Source organism: Thunnus thynnus, chromosome 16, assembly GCF_963924715.1.
Source record: "Thunnus thynnus chromosome 16, fThuThy2.1, whole genome shotgun sequence".
Lineage (NCBI taxonomy): Eukaryota > Metazoa > Chordata > Actinopteri > Scombriformes > Scombridae > Thunnus > Thunnus thynnus.
Genome location: NC_089532.1, coordinates 8,008,549 through 8,028,239, shown reverse-complemented (window position 1 = coordinate 8,028,239; position 19,691 = coordinate 8,008,549). Strand labels below are relative to the sequence as shown.

General features: G+C 36.7%; 2 protein-coding genes across 2 annotated transcripts; both read right to left on the bottom strand.

Annotated features, from left to right (window-relative positions):
• Nucleotides 1-1,168: 1,168 nt before the first annotated feature.
• cnih1 (cornichon family member 1) lies at nucleotides 1,169-7,818 on the bottom strand. The gene is made up of 5 exons (XM_067614092.1): nucleotides 7,637-7,818; nucleotides 5,962-6,030; nucleotides 3,103-3,215; nucleotides 2,840-2,983; nucleotides 1,169-2,714 (listed from the first exon to the last, which is right to left on the bottom strand). Exons 1-5 carry the CDS (start codon nucleotides 7,715-7,717, stop codon nucleotides 2,687-2,689), a joined length of 435 nt encoding a protein of 144 aa, XP_067470193.1. The 5' UTR covers nucleotides 7,718-7,818; the 3' UTR covers nucleotides 1,169-2,686.
• A 545-nt stretch (nucleotides 7,819-8,363) lies between these two features.
• On the bottom strand, nucleotides 8,364-19,124 carry gmfb (glia maturation factor, beta). The gene is made up of 7 exons (XM_067613716.1): nucleotides 19,019-19,124; nucleotides 15,526-15,622; nucleotides 13,931-13,980; nucleotides 13,607-13,656; nucleotides 13,274-13,356; nucleotides 13,091-13,164; nucleotides 8,364-12,096 (listed from the first exon to the last, which is right to left on the bottom strand). The coding sequence occupies exons 1-7, from the start codon at nucleotides 19,019-19,021 to the stop codon at nucleotides 12,025-12,027; spliced, it is 429 nt and encodes a 142-aa protein (XP_067469817.1). The 5' UTR covers nucleotides 19,022-19,124; the 3' UTR covers nucleotides 8,364-12,024.
• Nucleotides 19,125-19,691: the final 567 nt, after the last annotated feature.

Genomic DNA, 19,691 nt, shown 5'->3' with positions numbered 1-19,691 from the left:
GGTTGCTGGGACATTTTGTACAGATGTTCACGGTTCCCAGAGGATGAATCCTACTGACTTTGATGATCCTCTGACTTTTCTTCTAGCATCAGGTCAAAACTATAGTTTATGACCAAACACCTGTAATGACATTTCCATCAGCCTCAGATGTATAGTTTAATGCTTAATAGCAAATGTTAGCATGTTAACTAACTAAGACGGTGTATGTTTCAACATTATATATACTATTTAATATCAGTCCATTGTCATTGTGACATGCTGACACACAGGGCTGTTAGCATGACTCTAGACTCTTATGCTAGGTGACATTTCTATACTACAGACTAGTTGTATAAAGTATTTACTATCAACTAAAACAATACTGTTTTATGCTGTTAGTATCAACACTAAACTGTTTGATATCAACAAGAAATGATACAAAGCTTGAATGTCAAACTTCAACTGTAGAATGCTTCAGCCAGTTCAACTAAACAGACAGCAAAACGTTTTTCCAAAACTTTAATTATATATATACGTTGTTTTCTGAGCTGTTTCCCAGTATCCACAGTTTTAATGTCCTCCAGTTTCATGGTGAAGTGTATCGTTAGAGAATAATGTCCATCAACAACACACTACATATTCAAAACCTATATTTAATATGAAGTATTTGGGAAACAACATTAGTCTCGTTAGAAAACGAATATGTAAGGACTGACATGCATTTCACCTTATTTTTCAGAGCACTTGGTTCGACATCACTCGTGCTACTCAGACAACCAGAGTTACACAAGTAACATAGTTTAAATAAGTTTAACTGCGTCACTGTTTCACATCCTGAAAAAAACCTTGATATTACGTAGCTGTTATAACTAATCAGGATTTCTTGGTTGGATCATAAAGTATAAAATAGTCTGACATGTCTAATTATGACGAAGCCTTTAAAAAGTCAGTAGGAATGCTGTTTTCATCTTGATGCCTTCTGTTCTTGTAACAGAACAAATTTATTTCATATATAGCTGCTCTTTGATCTTAAGATTTACACCAAGAAATAGAAAAAGTGGTCACTGATTATATATTTATGTCATTGTGTCCATCCATGAGATAGATCTTGTTCATAAATAGTAAAATATATTTATTTTTTGCCTGTTCATGCACTCCATCAATTTAAAAGAATTGAGTTGAAATGACATCCAGTCCATAACAGAGTGGGACACGTTTATTCAGTTTCAAATAAACTCAAGTTCTCATTTCTTAGATGTGACATATGATGGGATCTAATACATAAAAATTTCACCTGTGACAAATAATCATCCCTTTCCCTGAAAAAATTTACACATTTGAAAATGGCAATAAATATTCTAGTGTTTCTGAAAAAACAATTTGTCTAATGGCCTCGAGTCTAAAGAAACAAAAAAAAACCTCCATCATTTTCCAGATTTGGATTCTGGGAAATGAGCCGACACTGTGAGGAGTGTTTGATATCTCGGAGACATAAAAAGCAGAATTAAAAACATTGAATAAATTAACGCTGGAGTTCCTCACGCTGTTTGGAATATTTGGTGTTGAAATGAACATAAATGCACAATGACAAACATGTTGAACAGTTAAGTAATTAAAAAAAAAAAAAGGTACATTCAACAGTATGGCACATCAGCAAAGTTCCTAACAAAGCTCAATTGAAAGCAGAGAATAACAAAATACTGATGTTTGCTAATGCTGAATATATTATTGTACTGTTGAGTCTACCTTTTAGTTTTAACAAGAGCTGCAGGGAGCGGGTCTACAGAAATACAGGTCACATACACGTCGCTTTCTACTCTGGATTCACACTGAAGAAAACAAATATTGCCATTGGTTTCAGTACAACAAGGGTTACACGGTTTGAGTGTGATGATAAATAGGTCTGAAGTATGGAGACAATACATCAGATAGTTTGAAAACTGATGCTGTGACAACCAGACTATGATTGTCCCTGTGCAACACGCTTCACTAAGTGATAACTACCCATTCAGCCCTCTCTGTACGTTCATGTCCCAAAATGTTCATTTGAAGACCATATATATATTTATTTATATATATATATCTGTAAGCAAGAACACAAGTCTGGTTTGCACATTGCTATTTGTTGTAGTGATGGCAATGAGTCACGTGGCAGGTATAAATTTGCTGTTAAAAGCCCAGAATCTAATTCACAGGAAAAAAAAAAAAAAGCTAACGCAGTTTAGCAAACAGCTTAGATTCGCACAGATAGTGCACACCTGAAAATGTCTACCTAATTTGTAAACACTCAAAAGTTGTGAACCAAGATGAAAAAAAACAAAACTTTATTTAAATTCCAAGCATCAATATCAACACACCATGAAAAATATAAAGAGGGGGGCAAAAAAAAAAAAAAAAAAAAAAAAAAAAAAAGCTTGTCCATTCAGGTTTGTCCGTATTTTCCATAAAATTTTGAAACTATAGTGCTATGAGAGGAACACACTGCGGCCGAGATATTCTCTTAAAACGGGCTAAATGTTTCCGAAATGACACACTGTGCTGTGTGTGTGTACGTGTGTGTTTGTGTGTGGGGTCGAGAGTTTGTCCGCTTGAAATGGCGTCTTGTGTTGCTGAACGGTGGTCTCCAGCAGGTCCTGTGTCCAGCACTAAGATCATAGTGTCTGGCTGTCTTACTGTACATGCAGGTCCTTTTCCTTCACTGCCCGGTTTAAGAGCTCACCAGAACATAGATCATCCTGTTAAGAATAGACGAGAAAATACGATATTAGTACACAGATAGTACAGTACGTAAGCTAGGACTACGGTGTTTTAAATATTGAACCAAAACACTAAAGGCAGAGAAATAAAGATAACTGTGTACCCATAGAGATAGTAGAAGAATGACAGAAGGTAGAAAGCCAGTTTGCACCAGCCTTCTTTTTGACAGTACGCCAGGATGTCAGCATTCATGATGGTTGTCGGGTCGTAGAGTCCTGGACAGCTCATCACAGGTCTGCTCATATACCTGCAACACAGTAAAACAAAAGTAGTGGATCGAGTCAATCAGGTAACACTGATGGCTTTTAGTTCCGCTGACAGCAGTTTTTAAACGAAAGGATGATTTCTTTCAGGTCAGATACCCACCTCCAGACATGATAAGCCAGCAGCGGTAAGTTGAGACAGAGGGTGAGCCACTCGGCCGCACAGAAGAACATCACACAGAAGAAGAAATGGATGAGATACTCTGGGAGCACCAGCTGTGAAGAGAAATATTGAAGAAACATGTCAAAAACCCAAATACAGCAGATTAACACAGTCTAACTCCTCTTAAGCCTGATCCACTAACTAATGTATGGAGAAATTCTTTATCTGTCCACACAAAACTCTGTGTTACCAAAGTGTGGAGGCACATGGAATAAATTTAAGTTGGCTAATAAAAAGTTAACTCACAGGAGACATTACAATATAAAAAAGTTAGACAAGTCTCAAAGGAAATTAGGCCTTTTTTTTTTTTTTTTTACAAAGAGAAAATGAGCTATTTAAAGACTCAGCTCCACAGAGTCCAAATCATGAGATCTAGTGAGATTTGTATTTTAACTATGCATTTTTTTTTAATATATGTTCTTAAATTTCTGTGCAGTGTGGCCATCGTGCTTGTAGGTAAAAATACATGAAGAGTGCTTTTTTTCACGCACAATGTGTAACACAATAAACAGGGTGGAAAATTAAGACCTGCCACCTGCAAATCGTGAATCATAAAACGCTGAGGACAAAAAGACCCCCGTTTGGCCGACCTTCACAAAGCTCGCACGCTGAGGCTTACGCACAACCCTCAGATGTCCTCTGTCTGACAGTGAGCAACGCGGCCAAATCATGTATCACTTGTAGCCTTTAGCACCAACTTATAACTGTGGTAAATCATCTGAGTGACTGGTAGAGTTTTAGGAATCTACCAGACACAGTGGATAAAAAAGGTTAATTTCCCAACCTGTTTATAATGTCATGCATCATTACGTGTGACCACAAGTTAAAAAAAAGGGAAAACACAGATTGCTTTGGAGAATGTTTGTGCATCTCAACATCAACATTTTCTTTTGCAGTGAGGGCAAACCTACAGATCATCCAACTTCCTGACAAACGGACCGGGCAACACACTTGGAGAAGGGACCATGCTGTGAGCACTAGCAGTGTTGATGCAGCAGCCTGCCTCAGGTTGACAAGAGTTTGAACTGGTGCGGGGTTCAGGGGGGCAGATGGAGGCACCACATGTAAGCCATGCATTCGAGGAAATAAAAAAAAAAAAAAAAAAAAAAGCAGAGAGGGCGGAGGGGTAGGGGCGACCAACAGCCCACAGATGGAGAGGTAAGGGGTGTGTGTGGGAGGAGGAAGGTGCAGGAAAAAGGGGGGCCATAATGTGTTGAAATCCTGCACTGTTCTGCCAAATATAAAACTCACAGCACAAAAAAAAATATGTGCCAACTGCGCTTAGCGTTCCACACGCAAAAAGACTAGCCGTGGTCAAAACTGCAGATTGTACTGTGGAGTGATTAGAGATGGAGGAATCTGTGCTTTTAACCAAAAAAATAAAAAAATAAAAAGAAATGACTCCTCCTACTAGTGAAATCGCTAACCAATCAGTGGTCCCAAATATTGCTGAGCTGGAGAGTGTTGGGATTCTGCAGCCATCTGCTCCGAACCACAGGTGATGAAGTTAGAGCCAACACTGTAAAGTAGCTTATTTCTGCTAATTGCCGAATCAAAAATGCAGCCTCCACCTTGTAGAAAAGTGAGATTGATATGCAATATAAATTATTAAAAAGATCCATTCAAAACTATTAAATCAATTTCCACCAACACCAATCGGACATCACCTTGCGCCACGATCCCCAGCTCAAAGTATCAACTGTTCAAAAAAGCTAGATCCGATTACATCTTGCGGGTGAACTGTGAGATATTGATATGATTTAATAAGATTACTATGAATACTGTTACGTAAAAGCTTTGTCAGGACAGTGTGTAGACCTGGTGACACATTACTGTAGTCCCAAACTCAACAAGACAAATTACCACCTGACCTTCTGAGTTTACTGTGAATTTACTGTACAAGTAACTTTAACACTATATGCAAACAAAGGGAAGGTCGTAATAAAGATCATGCATGTTTTGAGCATTTGCAAGTCTTTTCAGTTAACAGCTATACTTTATCAGTAGTCGATAACACTGGATATTTCATCTGAGAGAATATTATTATCCCACTTCTGATGAACAGCATGTCTAAAAAAAGTTGCTTACAAACATCTTAAGACACAATTAGTCCAATTTAATTGGTTTGATGAGGTAGAAACATGACAATAGAAGCACAATCCAGTATTTCAGTAAATGCTTATTTCTTAAAGCTGCACTTTGAGGTTTGTAGAATAGAGGACAACTAATAGTCTTGACACCTACAACAGTCAAAAATGCTCCCAAAGTAAGAAAAATCAAGATTAAAAAAGAAAAACACAAAAAACTACTACATTACAGTAAAAACTTGAGGCACAGGTGGCATGTGGACTAATCCCGAGCTGAACTCTAGCCTGAACTCTGAGATTAGTTAACTGAAAAGACGTTTGCAAACACTTCTCCGTGCAAAATGACAAGACTGCAGACTGAGTTGAACTGAGCGGGCATTTTAAAGATTGGTACAAACCTTTAATGCAATTTTGACTCTTTTAATCTTTTTGACCTTTTCAACTGTCTTTTTGCCGTTAACAAAGTGTTAAAAAAAAAAAAAGCAGATTAGGAAAAACAAAACAACAAAATGCATTAGAGTTTGACAGCGGACAAGATCACTGAATTCATAACAGCCAGGTTATTTAGCATAACAGTGCAGAGAAATGATCGAGAAAGACAGATAGGCAGATAAAAGTTATCCTAAAGTAAATAAAACATCTTTCAACAGAGCAGATCAGCATGCAGTCATAGAGGCAAGGTAGGTGTGTCGGATACGGAGGTGTCACTTACCGGATTTAAAGTGTTACACTGATCTATAGGATTCTTGTAATCAGTCTTCAGCTCATCAAATGCTATTATCTGCAGGAATAAGAGGATCACAATGTAACAAAGTACAGAGGGAAATTCAATATAAACTGGTAATTTTAGCAAAGTGTAAAAAGAGCAACAACATCTTTAAGTGCAGCGTTCTTTTATTTTATTATAGTCTGTCTCTGCAATATTTTATAAAAGTACTGCAGCACTTTTCCAGCACTGACAGAGCAAACTCTCCCTGTTATTGTTATGTATATTTGCCCATGGCTGGGGGATATGGACAAAATCAAATATCGAGATAGTTTTTAACAAAATACCTCAATATCGATATTGCGACAATATTGTAGGGATGACAGTCCTTCGACAAAATGTTAACACAGACACAGCCTTGATTTTACTGTCTTTTCACCTCATGCTCCATGGTAACCAACTACAACTACAATATTTTTTTTTGAGTAAATTAATAAATGTTTGAATTAGTGTGCAAGATGTCAGCAAAATAGTGAAAAAACACCCAACACAAGTTCAGAAAGCCCGAGGTGAATACTTGTTTTGTCTGACTTACTGACCAAAGCCCAAATATACTTTATTAACAAGTACATAAAAACAGACAAAAGCTGCAAATCCTCATATTTGAGAAGCTAGCCTGGAATCACAGAATACTTGGAAGTGTTTAGATTGTCTTATATTCATTTTCCGGATGTTTCAGTGTTTTTTTCAGCACCACTGTCACCTGACAGGTTACTCATTAACTAACATTAGTACACTGGGCTTTATTTTGTGTAACAATTCCTGTTTTATTACTCTGCTACTTAGTTACACCAAAGACATTTCTCAGTTTAATGTTTCAGGTCCTGTTCATGGTCATTTTTTACTATTCTGACTGAGACTTTCGTTCTGACTTCTCATATTCTTGACCAACTAATGTTCTTAACTTAATCCCATCTTAACTGTAGAAATGTGACAAAAGTATCAATGAGTAACGTGAACGATATGACATTTTGTGTCGTGGTCGCGATACGTTTAAGTTTTCAATCTACACTGTGAATGTTTCAACTTTTAACAACCTAACCAACAGTATCGGGAAAAACGGAAGAAATGTGACATGTCGGGAAATTGGTAAAGGCTCCAGAAAACGGGTGACAGCAGCGCTGTTAGCGGTTAAGCTTGCTAACTAGCTGGCTAGCTACTAACTAAACGCTGATTATTTGACAAGTCTGAAAAGATGAGAGGCGTTTGCTGTTGTCAGACTATGTTTAATAGACGGTGAACAGTGGAAAACAGAGTATGATGATAACACGACGTGTAGAAAAAAACAACAGTGTTTGTGTTTTAACGGCTAACTTTAGCTCATAGCCAACGGCTGGGTGTGAGCCATTCATTCTAGAACGAACGCGTTCCAGAACGTTTACCAAGCAGTGGGCGCGCGGCCGTTTCTATGGAGCTTGCTTGGATACGTTCCATTCAGACGTTGCCAAGAACCGCGGCGAGCTACGTAAAAAAAAAACGTCCCCGCTATGTGGCTACAAAAGCTGGCCTTGCGTTAGCCGCGGTCTTCGCCGGGCTTCCTCGCTCTTTCACCCAGTTTTACTAGCCCCATTGGACCGGCAGGCCAACCGCCTCGTCTAAAACTGTCTAAATGTGTACTTACGTGCCAGATAGCGAAGAAGATAAGCGCCGCCGTCAGCAGCAGAGCAAGCATATAACAAAAGGCCGCGAATGTGAACGCCATTTTTTTTCTCCGGTTCTGCTCGTCGGTTCCTGGCTCGGTCGGCGGATGATGCAGGCAGCTCCGCAACCGATTTGAGGCATGAGGTAAGTCAGTGTGTCTTCTTCTTCAGTAAGTGTTTAGCTAGCTGGCATCCTTATTGTTGCATTACTGCCATCTTCTGGAGTTATTTATGTCCTTCAGTGTTTCTTTGAGTCTTTCAATCAGTCCTGTTCTCCCAAAATTCAAACCTTCATTTCCTATAGTTGCTACAATAAACACTGTTGCTTGTTTTATTATTTTGAGGTAAAAAAAAATATTTATTATACTGTTTGTTGTCCTGTAACACCAAAACATCTACTGAACTTAGTAATTGTACAACTACTACAAAGACATGTACATATTATCGATCATTTTTAATCTAAATCTAACCAGGCTGTGCATAAACTACCAATAAGGTAACTTAATACATTACCCATAAAATATTTATTCTATTATTTATTTATTCAGGAAGTCACTGTTGCTTTTTGTTGCTTACCGTACTAATGCTCTGAGTCTTCATTTTTAAGTGCATCAAACTGCAAATTATTCCACTGTTTTCATCTGACCATCTGGACAAAATATAAGTAGCATATTCACAGAAAACAGCAGTCTCAGAGAAACAGAAGGGTAAACATCACTGACGTTTTATTTGGACAATAGGGACAAATAGACGCTTTATAAAGTATGGGAAAAATACAAATATCTCAAGTTTCACTGATGCCATGAGGCAGCTGGTTATGATACATGTTCCAGGTGTGTTTTTATTAAAAAGGAGAGAAAACAGAATAGTAGGCATTTGATCAGAGGACACCAAAAGCTAAACAACACATTTGCAGTTTAAGAAAAAGACTCAAGAGGCCAAATATACAACAGGTTCACCACATAAGAGGGAAATCTATCAGATCCACAGGACATAACCAAATGCATGGCTCAAAACCAAAGAAAACTACCGGGGAGATTGTTTTTGACACATGATCAATGTACTGTCCTTTACATCCCATTTCCATGAAAACATAAGCAGCAGAGGTTTTCTTTAATCAAAAAAAGGACCCAGGGTACATAAATATTTCAGATAGAGTAACAACGCAGCTGAGACCAGATGTTTGAGGTGCAAGTGTATTAATAATTTAAGATATATTCTCTATTCTACAAAGAATGCATGCAACAGAGCAGCAAATTCTTGAATATGTCATTATAAAACTTCTGTCAGGCTTATGCAAACTGTTCAGACATTACACACATTAAAGCGTGCTCTTCATTTACAGTAGCTCTCCACATTTTAGAGGTTTAAAGAATTTCCTTTTGAAAAAGATAACAGCTAAACATGTTTTTATATTCACATTGAAATCAGTACATTGCACATATTTCAAATGAAATACAAAGTTTAAAAGTTAGCCTGTATTGCTTTTGTCAAAAATTTTGTCAACAGACACACTTGATTTCAGACTGTGCATTTTTTTTTTAAATTTACCACAGTTGAAAGGATTTTGCAGGTCTTAGGGTTATAAAACTTTACATTTACCAATAAAGGATTGTGTACAACCTCAGTTCAAGTAAGAACAGAAACCATTATGAACATGAGAATCAATCAAAGATTAATTTTTTTTCTTTTCGTTGCTTTGATGTTATCAGTAGATGACAAAACCAATGATTAGCTATATATCATTGTGACTGTTGAACTAAACCCTGTCCTGACCTGTAAAGCATGAAAGATTATTGTCTTAATTTGCTGTCAATTATTGATCCACATGAAAAGGTGTGACTGTGCATAATTTGAGTGGGACTGTTTCTATCATTGTACTTAGACAGATGATGTCTCTTGGACATTACAGATCAGAAAGTCAAAAAAGAAATAGTGTCTTAAAACAAAAATACATTTAAGTCCCCCAACAAAGCTTTTTCAATCACCCTCTGTTTTTCTCACAAAAAAAATATTTGAGTCATGTTTTCATTTTGGCCTCATGATTTTTTTTAAAGACATAAATATGACAAAAATTTTAAGACAAGGCATTGGTATGTAGACTTACTGTCGCAGTACAACATCATACATTATGTGGCGATTTCCTGCCTTGAGGCAATAAATGAGCCACAACCCGCCCTCAAACGTTTCCAAAGTTTCTCAATAAGAGACGACACTGACGAGCGAACACGTGGAATTCATTTGTTTCTATTATTCTTTATTAGGGTCAGACCAATATACCGAGCTGATATTAAGCTTTTATTAAGAATCGGAAAACTGCCACCACTGGTAAGATGGAGGTTTTTCCTTCATCAGTCACATAAAACCAGGACAGTAGCACCTGCGATACAATTTCATTAGTACATTATAAGTACATTTTATGTACTTTTAGTATATCTGGGGCTGGTCGCCCTGCTGTTAAAAGCTGCTAATCCTTACTAGAATTAGTTTGGAGTTTTAGTGTGCTGTTTTAGAGGATTTTCCACCCTCAGACGAATATAATTCAGCAGGAAAAAATGTAGTTTTGGGGCACAAATACAGCCAAATAAAAACAAAATTGAGTCCTTAAGTGTTTAATAGTGACACATTTTTTGTTGTTTTAACCCTTTATTCCAGCACATTGCATTTGAAAAGTGCTGAAGGCTATAATTTGGCATTTTAACCTCAGTCAATGTTTGATTTCAGGCTCCATATGATATAATTCAAATCCAACACAATAAAAAATGTGAAACTCATATAAATACTTAAAGACTGCGCTGTTAATATTAGATATTGGCACAAAATATGAGCTGCTGGCACATTCAATACACAAATATCAGTATCAGCCTTCACAAAACTATATTGGTCAAACCCTGATCTGTATGGAAAATGAAAATGGTCCAGATGCTGTCTTTTTTACCCACCAAAGTCTAAATATTAAGCACAACTGGCATTTGGAGAAGTCGCAGCCATCATCCTCAACATAGGAGCATCTTGAGGCTGCGACCACCATAAAGCAATCAAAGTGGCTTTACATCAGAATTAAGCACAACATTCAGAAACACTAATAACAGTAATAGCTATAATGCACAATAATAGCTAACAATCTCCATAAAGACACAGTAACCCACGTATACAGAGTAGCCCAGTAGATTAAAAAGAGGGCAGGTGATGCCGCCCCTGTGTGCAGTGTTTTCAAGACTGTCATGGTCACTAGAGACTAGAGAGGTTTCTTGTATAAACTGTTCAGTCTGGAATGTTTCAGTGGAAATATTGTTATCTAATGTGTGATATCATTGTAACAAATATGCAGGTCAAAGGCTGAATACACTTTTACCCACAAAATCACACTGTTTCTTCTCTAAACACAGACGCAAAGATGTGATCTGATGACAGAATAACAGAGACAAATCTGCAGCAAGATAAACACCAGAAGGTTTCTGCCAGCTTGTTCATGTGCACAAGAGAAGGTACAACACATCATACTTAAGTCTTAGTGACACTTGTCAAATGGTCTTAGTGTTTTTGTCCTTTGTAGACTGGAGCGATTAGAGTTTGTTACCTAAATTATCATTTAAATGCCCTTAAATTAATACTGAAGGAGGAACTAACTAAAACAGAACTCTATATTGTTCTAAATTGAAGCTATGATTGTTCAGATGTTCTGGCAGGATGTTTGTTTTTCACAACAAAAGGAAGTAACTGCTATAAAGTATATTGTATGTTTACATAACCCTAGATACACCAGAAATAACCAAAAATTATCTAAAAAGTAAGACTCCCTCAACTTATGGAAAATTATGAGAAATAAAAAAGGTGAAACTTAAGAGGTTTACAGTTGCAAAAAGCACACTGAGTGTAAACTACTTAGAGAACCAGAAACCGTTGTTACAATGTCTTTAAATTCTCCTGAATGAACCTGCTAAGGAAGGGCGGATGAGCACTATCAATTTCTGTCCACTTCAAGAGCTATGGGAGTGTTAATTCATTACAGACACGTAACTGGCACATGGAGAGATTGTACGGGAGACAAAGTCAGACCTGCGTCAAATAGTATTTCAGTTTTAGGCTGACAGATGGGTGAGGTTTAGATAGTGCCAAGCATGCTGACAGTCACAGAAAAGTATGTGATTGTCTGAACCCTCTGGCACACTTTGAACCGTAATATGCCAAAAACTCCACCAAACAAGCCTAAAACTGAGAACAGAAAGTATTAGCACACTATTTAAATCAGGTCTGGTACAAAGAGAAAGGAAACATTAACTGTGGTGTGTTCTCCCAAAGAGACGACACAACACACGTTGTGCGATCTGGATCCTCCTCACGTCCCAGACGTCTGGATGAGATGACCTTAGCGGAAGAACCCAAGTTTCTCTCTAAGCCATTCCTCTGTTAGGTCCTCTGTGTTTCTGATCTCAAACACCTGGAAAAAAAAAAAAAAAAAACATAAAATAGAGCAAATAACAGGATTTAGACTTTTCTTTTAATACAATAAGGGAGACGTTTTAGGATGCAGTTTCTAAAACAACTGACAAATTAACCATAAACAATTTTCTTCATTTATTAGGGAGATTCTTCTCTTCATGATCTTACCACATTAACTTTTATTATGGATAAAATTAACATAGGTGAGAGTCACGCAAGGCTGAAAATTCCTGAGCGTTGGGTTTGATTTGAGTTAAATAATTTCTTTTTTCCCGTGAAACACTTAGCCCAATAAATCATTTCCAGTGTTCAAAAGACCCTAATCATATTCTGGGCTATTAAATAATGAATTCACAATCACAATATCAATAAATACAGACTCAAATAATTAATCCTGAAAGAAACAAAATATGTTTATTTATGTTAATTACCTAAGTTATGTGCACTCATTTCATTTCACTTCATTTCAGTGCGAGAGTCTCTACTGTGTTTTGCTGTCATTTACGCGCCAGTTTCTCTCCTCTGCTCTCTGTCTCACCGGGGGCGGGGCTTAGCCCCTCCACACACACATGCACACAGAGCAGAGCAGAGGAGACACAGACAGTGGAGGAAATGCTGCGCAGTTGTTGGATGTCACAAAGCAATTTGTCATTGCACAGCCTTCAAAAGGTTGGATAACATTATCCTCAGTGGTAGCCGTCGCAATTTACCGGTGAATTTTACCCAGAGCCCATGTATTACCTAGCTCAGAAAACTGTCAGCCAATCAGAAGAGAGAGGCATTGGGCAGACACAAAACAGCCTGTTCTTGGTAGAGCTCCAGAGAGAAGCTTAAGAGAGGAGATGTAAAACTATACTCAGATGGTTTTTGGTGCTTAAAACCACAAAAATATCTTCTTATGGACATCGAGACTTCAAATAAAGCACCAGAAAAGTGTAGAATATGAGACCTTTAAGACTTTTTAAGTCTGTCAAAACCCTGGGCTCACTAACCTTGGTCAGTTCGACAGTTTGCACCAGTTTGTTTTTGCTTCCTGCGTACATCATCTGCTGTTCTGGTCTGCAACCTGTCAAACACCAACATTTACAAAAGTTCAGTGAACCATATGCACCATTCACAGTTTTTAAGTGATGCTCTACATTGAAAATAAAAAGTAATGCCAGAGACATTCTTACCCACTGGACTGGAGAAGATGAAGCAGAGCGGATAAGACACGCGTCCATCATCATGTTGGTACTTATAACTGTAGACAATAAATGTTCCTGGCGCTAAGGACAGTTCATATATTTCACATTAGGACTCATTTTGCAAGAATGAACAGAATAAACTGACATGTAGATAACCTGTAAGATTAAAGTACCTACTTCAAGCAAAAACCCACCATCAGTTTTATCAAATTAAAGCCATGTTACAGGAAGGTGAGGACACCAAAACAATTACTGTACTTACAGCAATTCAATATAATTTAAATAACTTAAAATAAGACAGGTCATTCATTCAAAGGATATCTTGGCTGTCTCTCAGGCAGTTCATCCTTCAGATCATCAGGAGAAATGTCCTAAAACAAGACAGATGAGTCATCAAAAGTTAAGTGACTCTTTTCCTGATGTGGTTACACTTTATCTAGAAAAGCAATTATCCACCAACATCAAACAGCTGACAAAACAAGTTTAACATACAAAGTTCAACTACTTCACTATCACCTCCTTCAAACTGGTGGTGCAAATTTAATTTTAATTCAGTTTGGAGTCTTTAAATTTCAATTTGAAGTTGAACACAAACTCAAGAATTAAGTATGTAATGTTATAATAACACAGTAAAAGATAACTTACCTCGTGTTCTTCCTCAAGAATAACAAGCTGCTTGTCTTTGTCGATCTTCACTGAGGGGTTAAAAAAAGAAAACACAAAAATATTACAAACCAACAGCATGAGTTTAGTTGTGGTAGTAACAAACAAAACAAAATACCAGGAAAAGCACAAAAAGCAAAACAAGTAGGTTTTTTAAAAATTAATGTTTATATTTTCTATTGCAAATGGATATTAAAGGTGTGTATGCCTTTGAATCGGAGTCCACACCATGAAAACACACTCCTAATCCAATTTAGCAGCATTGACATTTTGATCCAGAGATGGTGGAGGATAAAGCTTAGAGCTCAGTTTGATACTCAAACTGATGCAGCGCTGAAGCCACCTGCTGTATTTTCCATAAATAAATACATGCCTGTCCTCCAGGCATATACTGATTTCCCAATCTAATATTTTAACATGGATATCAGTTCTTATTATCAAGGTAGGTTTAACTGAGTGTTTACTGACAACAAATCTGGCTTCATCTGTTGGCTTTTAAGCCAGGAACACACTAGAAATACTTTAAAAATACTAACCAAACATGAAAAAGCTTAAAATTGCATGCACATTTAAAGGAATAGTTCAACATTTTTGGAACTACGCTTAATTGCTTTCTTGCTGAAAGTTAGATGAGAAGATTGACACCACTCTACAGCGAATATGAAGCTTCAGGCTACAGCTGGTTATCTTAGCTTAGCATAAAGACAGGAAATGGGGGGAAAACAGCTAGCTTGGCTCTTTTCAAAAGGTAACAAAATTAGCATACCAGCACCTCTAAAGCTCACTAATTAACATGTTTTATCTCTTCTGTTTAATCTGAACAAACTTTCCCAAAATGTCAAAGTGTTCCTTTAAGTATGTTGCTAAACAGGACATCAAGAGAATAGTGTTTATCTCATCTGGATAAAGCTTAGGCTCAATTTACATAGCCATCATTTCCCAGCAAAGTAGCTGGATTCAATTAACTATCCACAAATGTGGAACAGTGGAGTGGAGCAAGGACAGGTGTAGACTAATCAGCGTAGTAAAAACCAGAGTTTGGTGAAATGCTTCTTTAAATATCAGCTGACAGAGGCAGACAGTCCATAAAAAGGACCTGAGTCTACTATGGATTTCAAACTGAAAACATATGACAGCTTGATCGAAAAGTTATTTTATATTCAGTAAACTACAATCTGGTTTGAAAATACCTTAAGCAAGAAGAAATGGTCAAAGCAGTTTCTGAATGTGGATTAAGTTCATTCATTTGAATCAGGATTTAAAGAGGCAACGTGTCCGCTGCCCCATTTCATTCAACACAGCAGGAGGTAGTGACAAATCTTACTGGCTGTGAGAGTTAATGGTAAACTGCAACCCATAAGTGTATCTGTAGCTTATGGCTTAGGCTTTACTGAAGGAGGACACATTTTGGAAGGTGACCCAATTCTACAAACTGCTCTTTGTCAAGGATTTTGATTAACGCAAAAACAACGATTCAGAGAGTAACACAAAACCTGTTCACATCACCCTCCCCCACTGGTGTTTGATTTAGAACATATTCATAAATTAAATGGTATAAATGTGTTTCCAATACTCACTAACGATCGCTGCATTGTTGGTCTCCTTCCGGAAACGGAACTCTCGCAGCTTTTTAACCAGATCTTCATCCACATCACAGACCACCAGTGATTCACTCTGATTAAAAAAAGGAGAAAATGTGCAGAGACGTCGACACGGTCACTTAAACTTCAAACTCACAAACAATGAATTCATGTGTTTTTAATAGCACTTATTAAACGGTACAATTCTGCATTTTTAAACGATCTTTCTTACAGAGTTAACCAACCAAAGCCTTGATCTTCAGATTTAAAACTAAAAAGGACATATTCATCTCGACTAAACAAATGTTTCTGATTCACAGATATTATCAGTGGTGGAAGAAATATTCAGATCCTTTACTTAAGTACCAGTACTACAATGTAAAAATTCACAATAACATTTAAGTCCTGCTTTGTAAACAACAAAATATAGGCTAAGTAAAGTATAAACAGTTACTTGTTCTGCAGTAAAATGTCCCCTATGACTGATTATATTATATATTACATTATTAGATTGTTAACACTGATGCATAAATGTCTAAGCAGCATTGAAAAAAGTTTAGACTGTTGTTTGAGTCAAAGTTTCTCACTTCCACCTTCTTCACACACATGTCTCTAATGTGTTTGCATGAAACAATGAAACAAAGATGTGAAAAAAAAACTTCTGCAGTGCGATTCTCATTTGTGTTCCTCTATAAGAAAAAAAAGTTTTTCTCTTCCTCAAAACACATTTATATTTATTAATCTCTACCTTAAACGTATCTAACGTCATGTAGATTAAGGAAAATGAACTTGGCTTTTTCCTGATGTGAAAAGGTTCTAACAGGATGTGATGGATTTGCTGTTGACCTTAAATGTTTTGCCACATGTTTACTCTGAAAACAACAAAAGCAAAGACGCAGCCTTGTTACATCTGCATTTCTCACAGTAAGATCTTAATGAACAAGAAAACACAGACAAGAACTGTTACAGTGTGAATAATTGGTCCTAAGCACACAATATGTGCAGCCTTCAGCATTTGAGCAAACAGCTTGGACCCTCCAACAAAACCCTATTGGATGCAATGATTGTCCCTGAACTATAAAGACATATCAATAAGAAAGTGCTGCAGTAATTGACAAATAGAATATATTTCCTATAATTTAGCAAGAATTATGTTCGGTTTTGAGCTGCAACAGTTAGTTGATTAATCGATTAGCTATTTAGCGACTATTTTGATAATCCAGTCATCATTTTAGTCATTTATTAAGCAAAAATGTCAAACATTTGCAGGTCGCAGCTTCTCAAATGTGAGGATTTGAAGCTTTTCTGTGTCATAAAGGAGAATGAACTGAATATCTTTGGATTTCTGACTGTTGATCAGACAAAACAAGACATTTGAAGACATCACCATGGGCTTTAAGTAGTTATAATGGGAAATTTTTCACTGTTTTCTGACATTTCATAGACAAATTGATTCATAGAGAAAATAATCAATTTGGAAGTAGCCCTATATCTGTTATACATGTTGTCCTATTTTTAGTCTAAATATAAAATAATAATAAATAAAGATGTATTCAACTTAATCTATTGCGAAATTAGTTATGTTTAACTTGGACCTGTGATTTGAAGGAACTTAGCAGAGGGTTTATATGTGTGGAGGACAGCTGCTGAGACACAGACTGAAGCTTTAGGTGGTGTTTATGCATTTTATTGCTTTTTCTGTGAAGCAATGTGGTACGAAAGTGCTAAAACTATCTTTAAATATCTTGGCGCTTTGTATGAATCCTGCAGGAATTCAATGTGACCCATTATCCAGAAATAAAGTGATACACCAGTTCCTGCATGATTTTATCGTTCTGAACCTGTGTCACGTCCACACAATATTACATAACTCCACCACAAAGACATAAAACTCTCTAAGAGTCTCTGCAGAGTCTCTGAATTCTATAATTACACCTTCCTGAGCAGATGGCTGGTGGGAGTCAGGATTTCACTGAGCTTAGAGAAAAGATCTTTACAGATTAAGAAGAGACTGGAGTGTCTGTGGTTGAGACTGAGTGAAAAAACAGGATGCACAGGGGGGAAATATGAGGAACACGGACGACAGTAAACCCCGGAGGTGGCCACAGGTTCAAATTCCTGCAGCCGCTGACAGCTAGCCAGGAAATTAAGAGTCAGCTAACTTAAAATAAAAAGCTAATTTAATGTGTCTCATGTGTAAAAACGAGACTGTAACATCACTCTAAAAGTTGACTGACACTACAGAGAGTAAAGCTGTCATGACACGCAGTCAAAAGCCCAGGGAGAAGCATTGTTCATCACGATAGAAGCGAGCTAGCGTGAAGGCAGCTCCCCAAAAAAAACGAGTTGAAACACATCAGCGCGAGCCGCTGCGTCACGTTACACAGAATAACTGCACGTGCACAGGAAGCTTGTGAAAGTAGTCTTCAAATTAAAAGCGTACAGCATATCTGGGGAAAATTAAGAGAAGTGCAGCAGTACGGTCACCCTGCGATTTTAAGGGGTTTACAGATGGTTTGGCTCAGTTTTTACAGCAGGGTTACAATGTATGAAACGTTTTACAAAACTCAGTACTAAATAGCTGAACTGTACTGTTATAAAACTTTATATCTCACATCCCTCGTTTCATCCCTGCACCAGTTGCTTTCATGTATTTCATCAAACTGGACTTAACATTGTATGTGGCATTAAACCTCCACTGTTACATAATTTATTTATTGTACATGTCACATTAAATTTTTGCTTTTGTCACCTTCATATATTTTATGCACTTCATGTCTTTATCCATAAAACAGTCCATATTTCCTTTAAACAGTCAATATTTAATCATGTGTTAAGTGTTATATCCCATTTCCAAACTATTATTATTCCATTCCATAAATAGATTTAAAATTTTTCGTCCAATGCTTATTACTGAATCACTGTATTGATATATATAAATAAGTATATGTATGTATATGATGAGATCAGCTGAATTAAGGCAGCAACTAACAATTATTCATCCAGATTAATCTGTCAATTCTTTTTTTCAATTAATCCATTAGTTGTTTGGACTATAAAATGTCAGAAAATGGTGAAAAATAACTGTTGTGATTAACATACTATGATAAATTATAGCACAGATTTTATGAGCTTTTGTGGCTAACATTAGGAGTACACAGGTTTGTGGTAAGAGTTATATGAAAATTAATCCACAGCACAGCAACTATAAAATACTATCATCTGTCATTTTCACATTTTCTTCGACCACAGTGGTTTTATTTTGAAATCCTGAGCCGGAACACGTTGACTCCTCTACTTCCTGACTTGACACTGACGGAGCACAGAGGGTGGAACTCATGCTAAGCTAGCAGGCTAACGCTAGCCAATCTGCGACCTCACTTTTTCTCAACAGGAACAACAGAAACTTCACATTTTGTTCAGAGCACACGATTAAAAAACAAACGCGAAAATGACGACCACTCTCTCACAAACACCTCCGACAACTTACCATTGTTGTAGAGTTAAAAATTCCCTGAAGCTGCAGCTGCTGCTCTGACTGGAAGAGACGCTTTCAATGTTTTTTTTTTTTTTTTTTCACTTCACATCATCTTGTGACTGGTTTGACCAATCCCAAACAAGCGCCCCCCCCTTCAAAAGTTGGCCATAAATCTGTTCTCACTATTGCTTTTGCACGCTGACTGGTTTATTATAAAAGGAAATACATTGAGTGTTTCAGAAAGCATAATTAAAATGTGAAGTTTAACATTTAGTTAGCAGTTGTTCAATGAAAAGATCTGTTCAGGAAACTTAAAACTAACCCACTTAAAAAAAGTAAATCTTTAAGTGATTTAGTGTGTCAGTTTGTTTCTGTATTATACATTATATTTTATTAGACCAAGTAGTTAATAAACAACTAGAAGACAGAATACAAAGAAATAAAAAAGAAAACTTGCCTTTTTATTATGTTATATGGAGCCTGGAGTTATCCACTGGAATAATTATAGACTTTTAAAGTGTTTAATTATTATCAGTTAATTAATTGATGATTAAGAGGGACTTAAAGGATATATTACAACACTCAAAGTTATAATATATATCACAAAGTGATATTATAATGATAGTTGAATATAATTAAATTTGCCAAATAATAATGCTTTTCTTTCATCTTTAATGTCTTTATG

Coding starts and splice junctions, on each gene's coding strand:
- cnih1 (XM_067614092.1), bottom strand. CDS start 7,717: ATGGCGTTCACATTCGCGGCCTTTTGTTATATGCTTGCTCTGCTGCTG. Junction 2,984..3,102: donor CTGGCTTATCATGTCTGGAG/GTGGGTATCTGA, acceptor ACTGTGTTGCAG/GTATATGAGCAGACCTGTGA. Junction 2,715..2,839: donor TTCTTCTACTATCTCTATGG/GTACACAGTTAT, acceptor TATTCTTAACAG/GATGATCTATGTTCTGGTGA.
- gmfb (XM_067613716.1), bottom strand. Junction 13,357..13,606: donor CTGCCTGAGAGACAGCCAAG/ATATCCTTTGAA, acceptor AGCGCCAGGAAC/ATTTATTGTCTACAGTTATA. Junction 13,165..13,273: donor CATCTTCTCCAGTCCAGTGG/GTAAGAATGTCT, acceptor GGTGTTTGACAG/GTTGCAGACCAGAACAGCAG.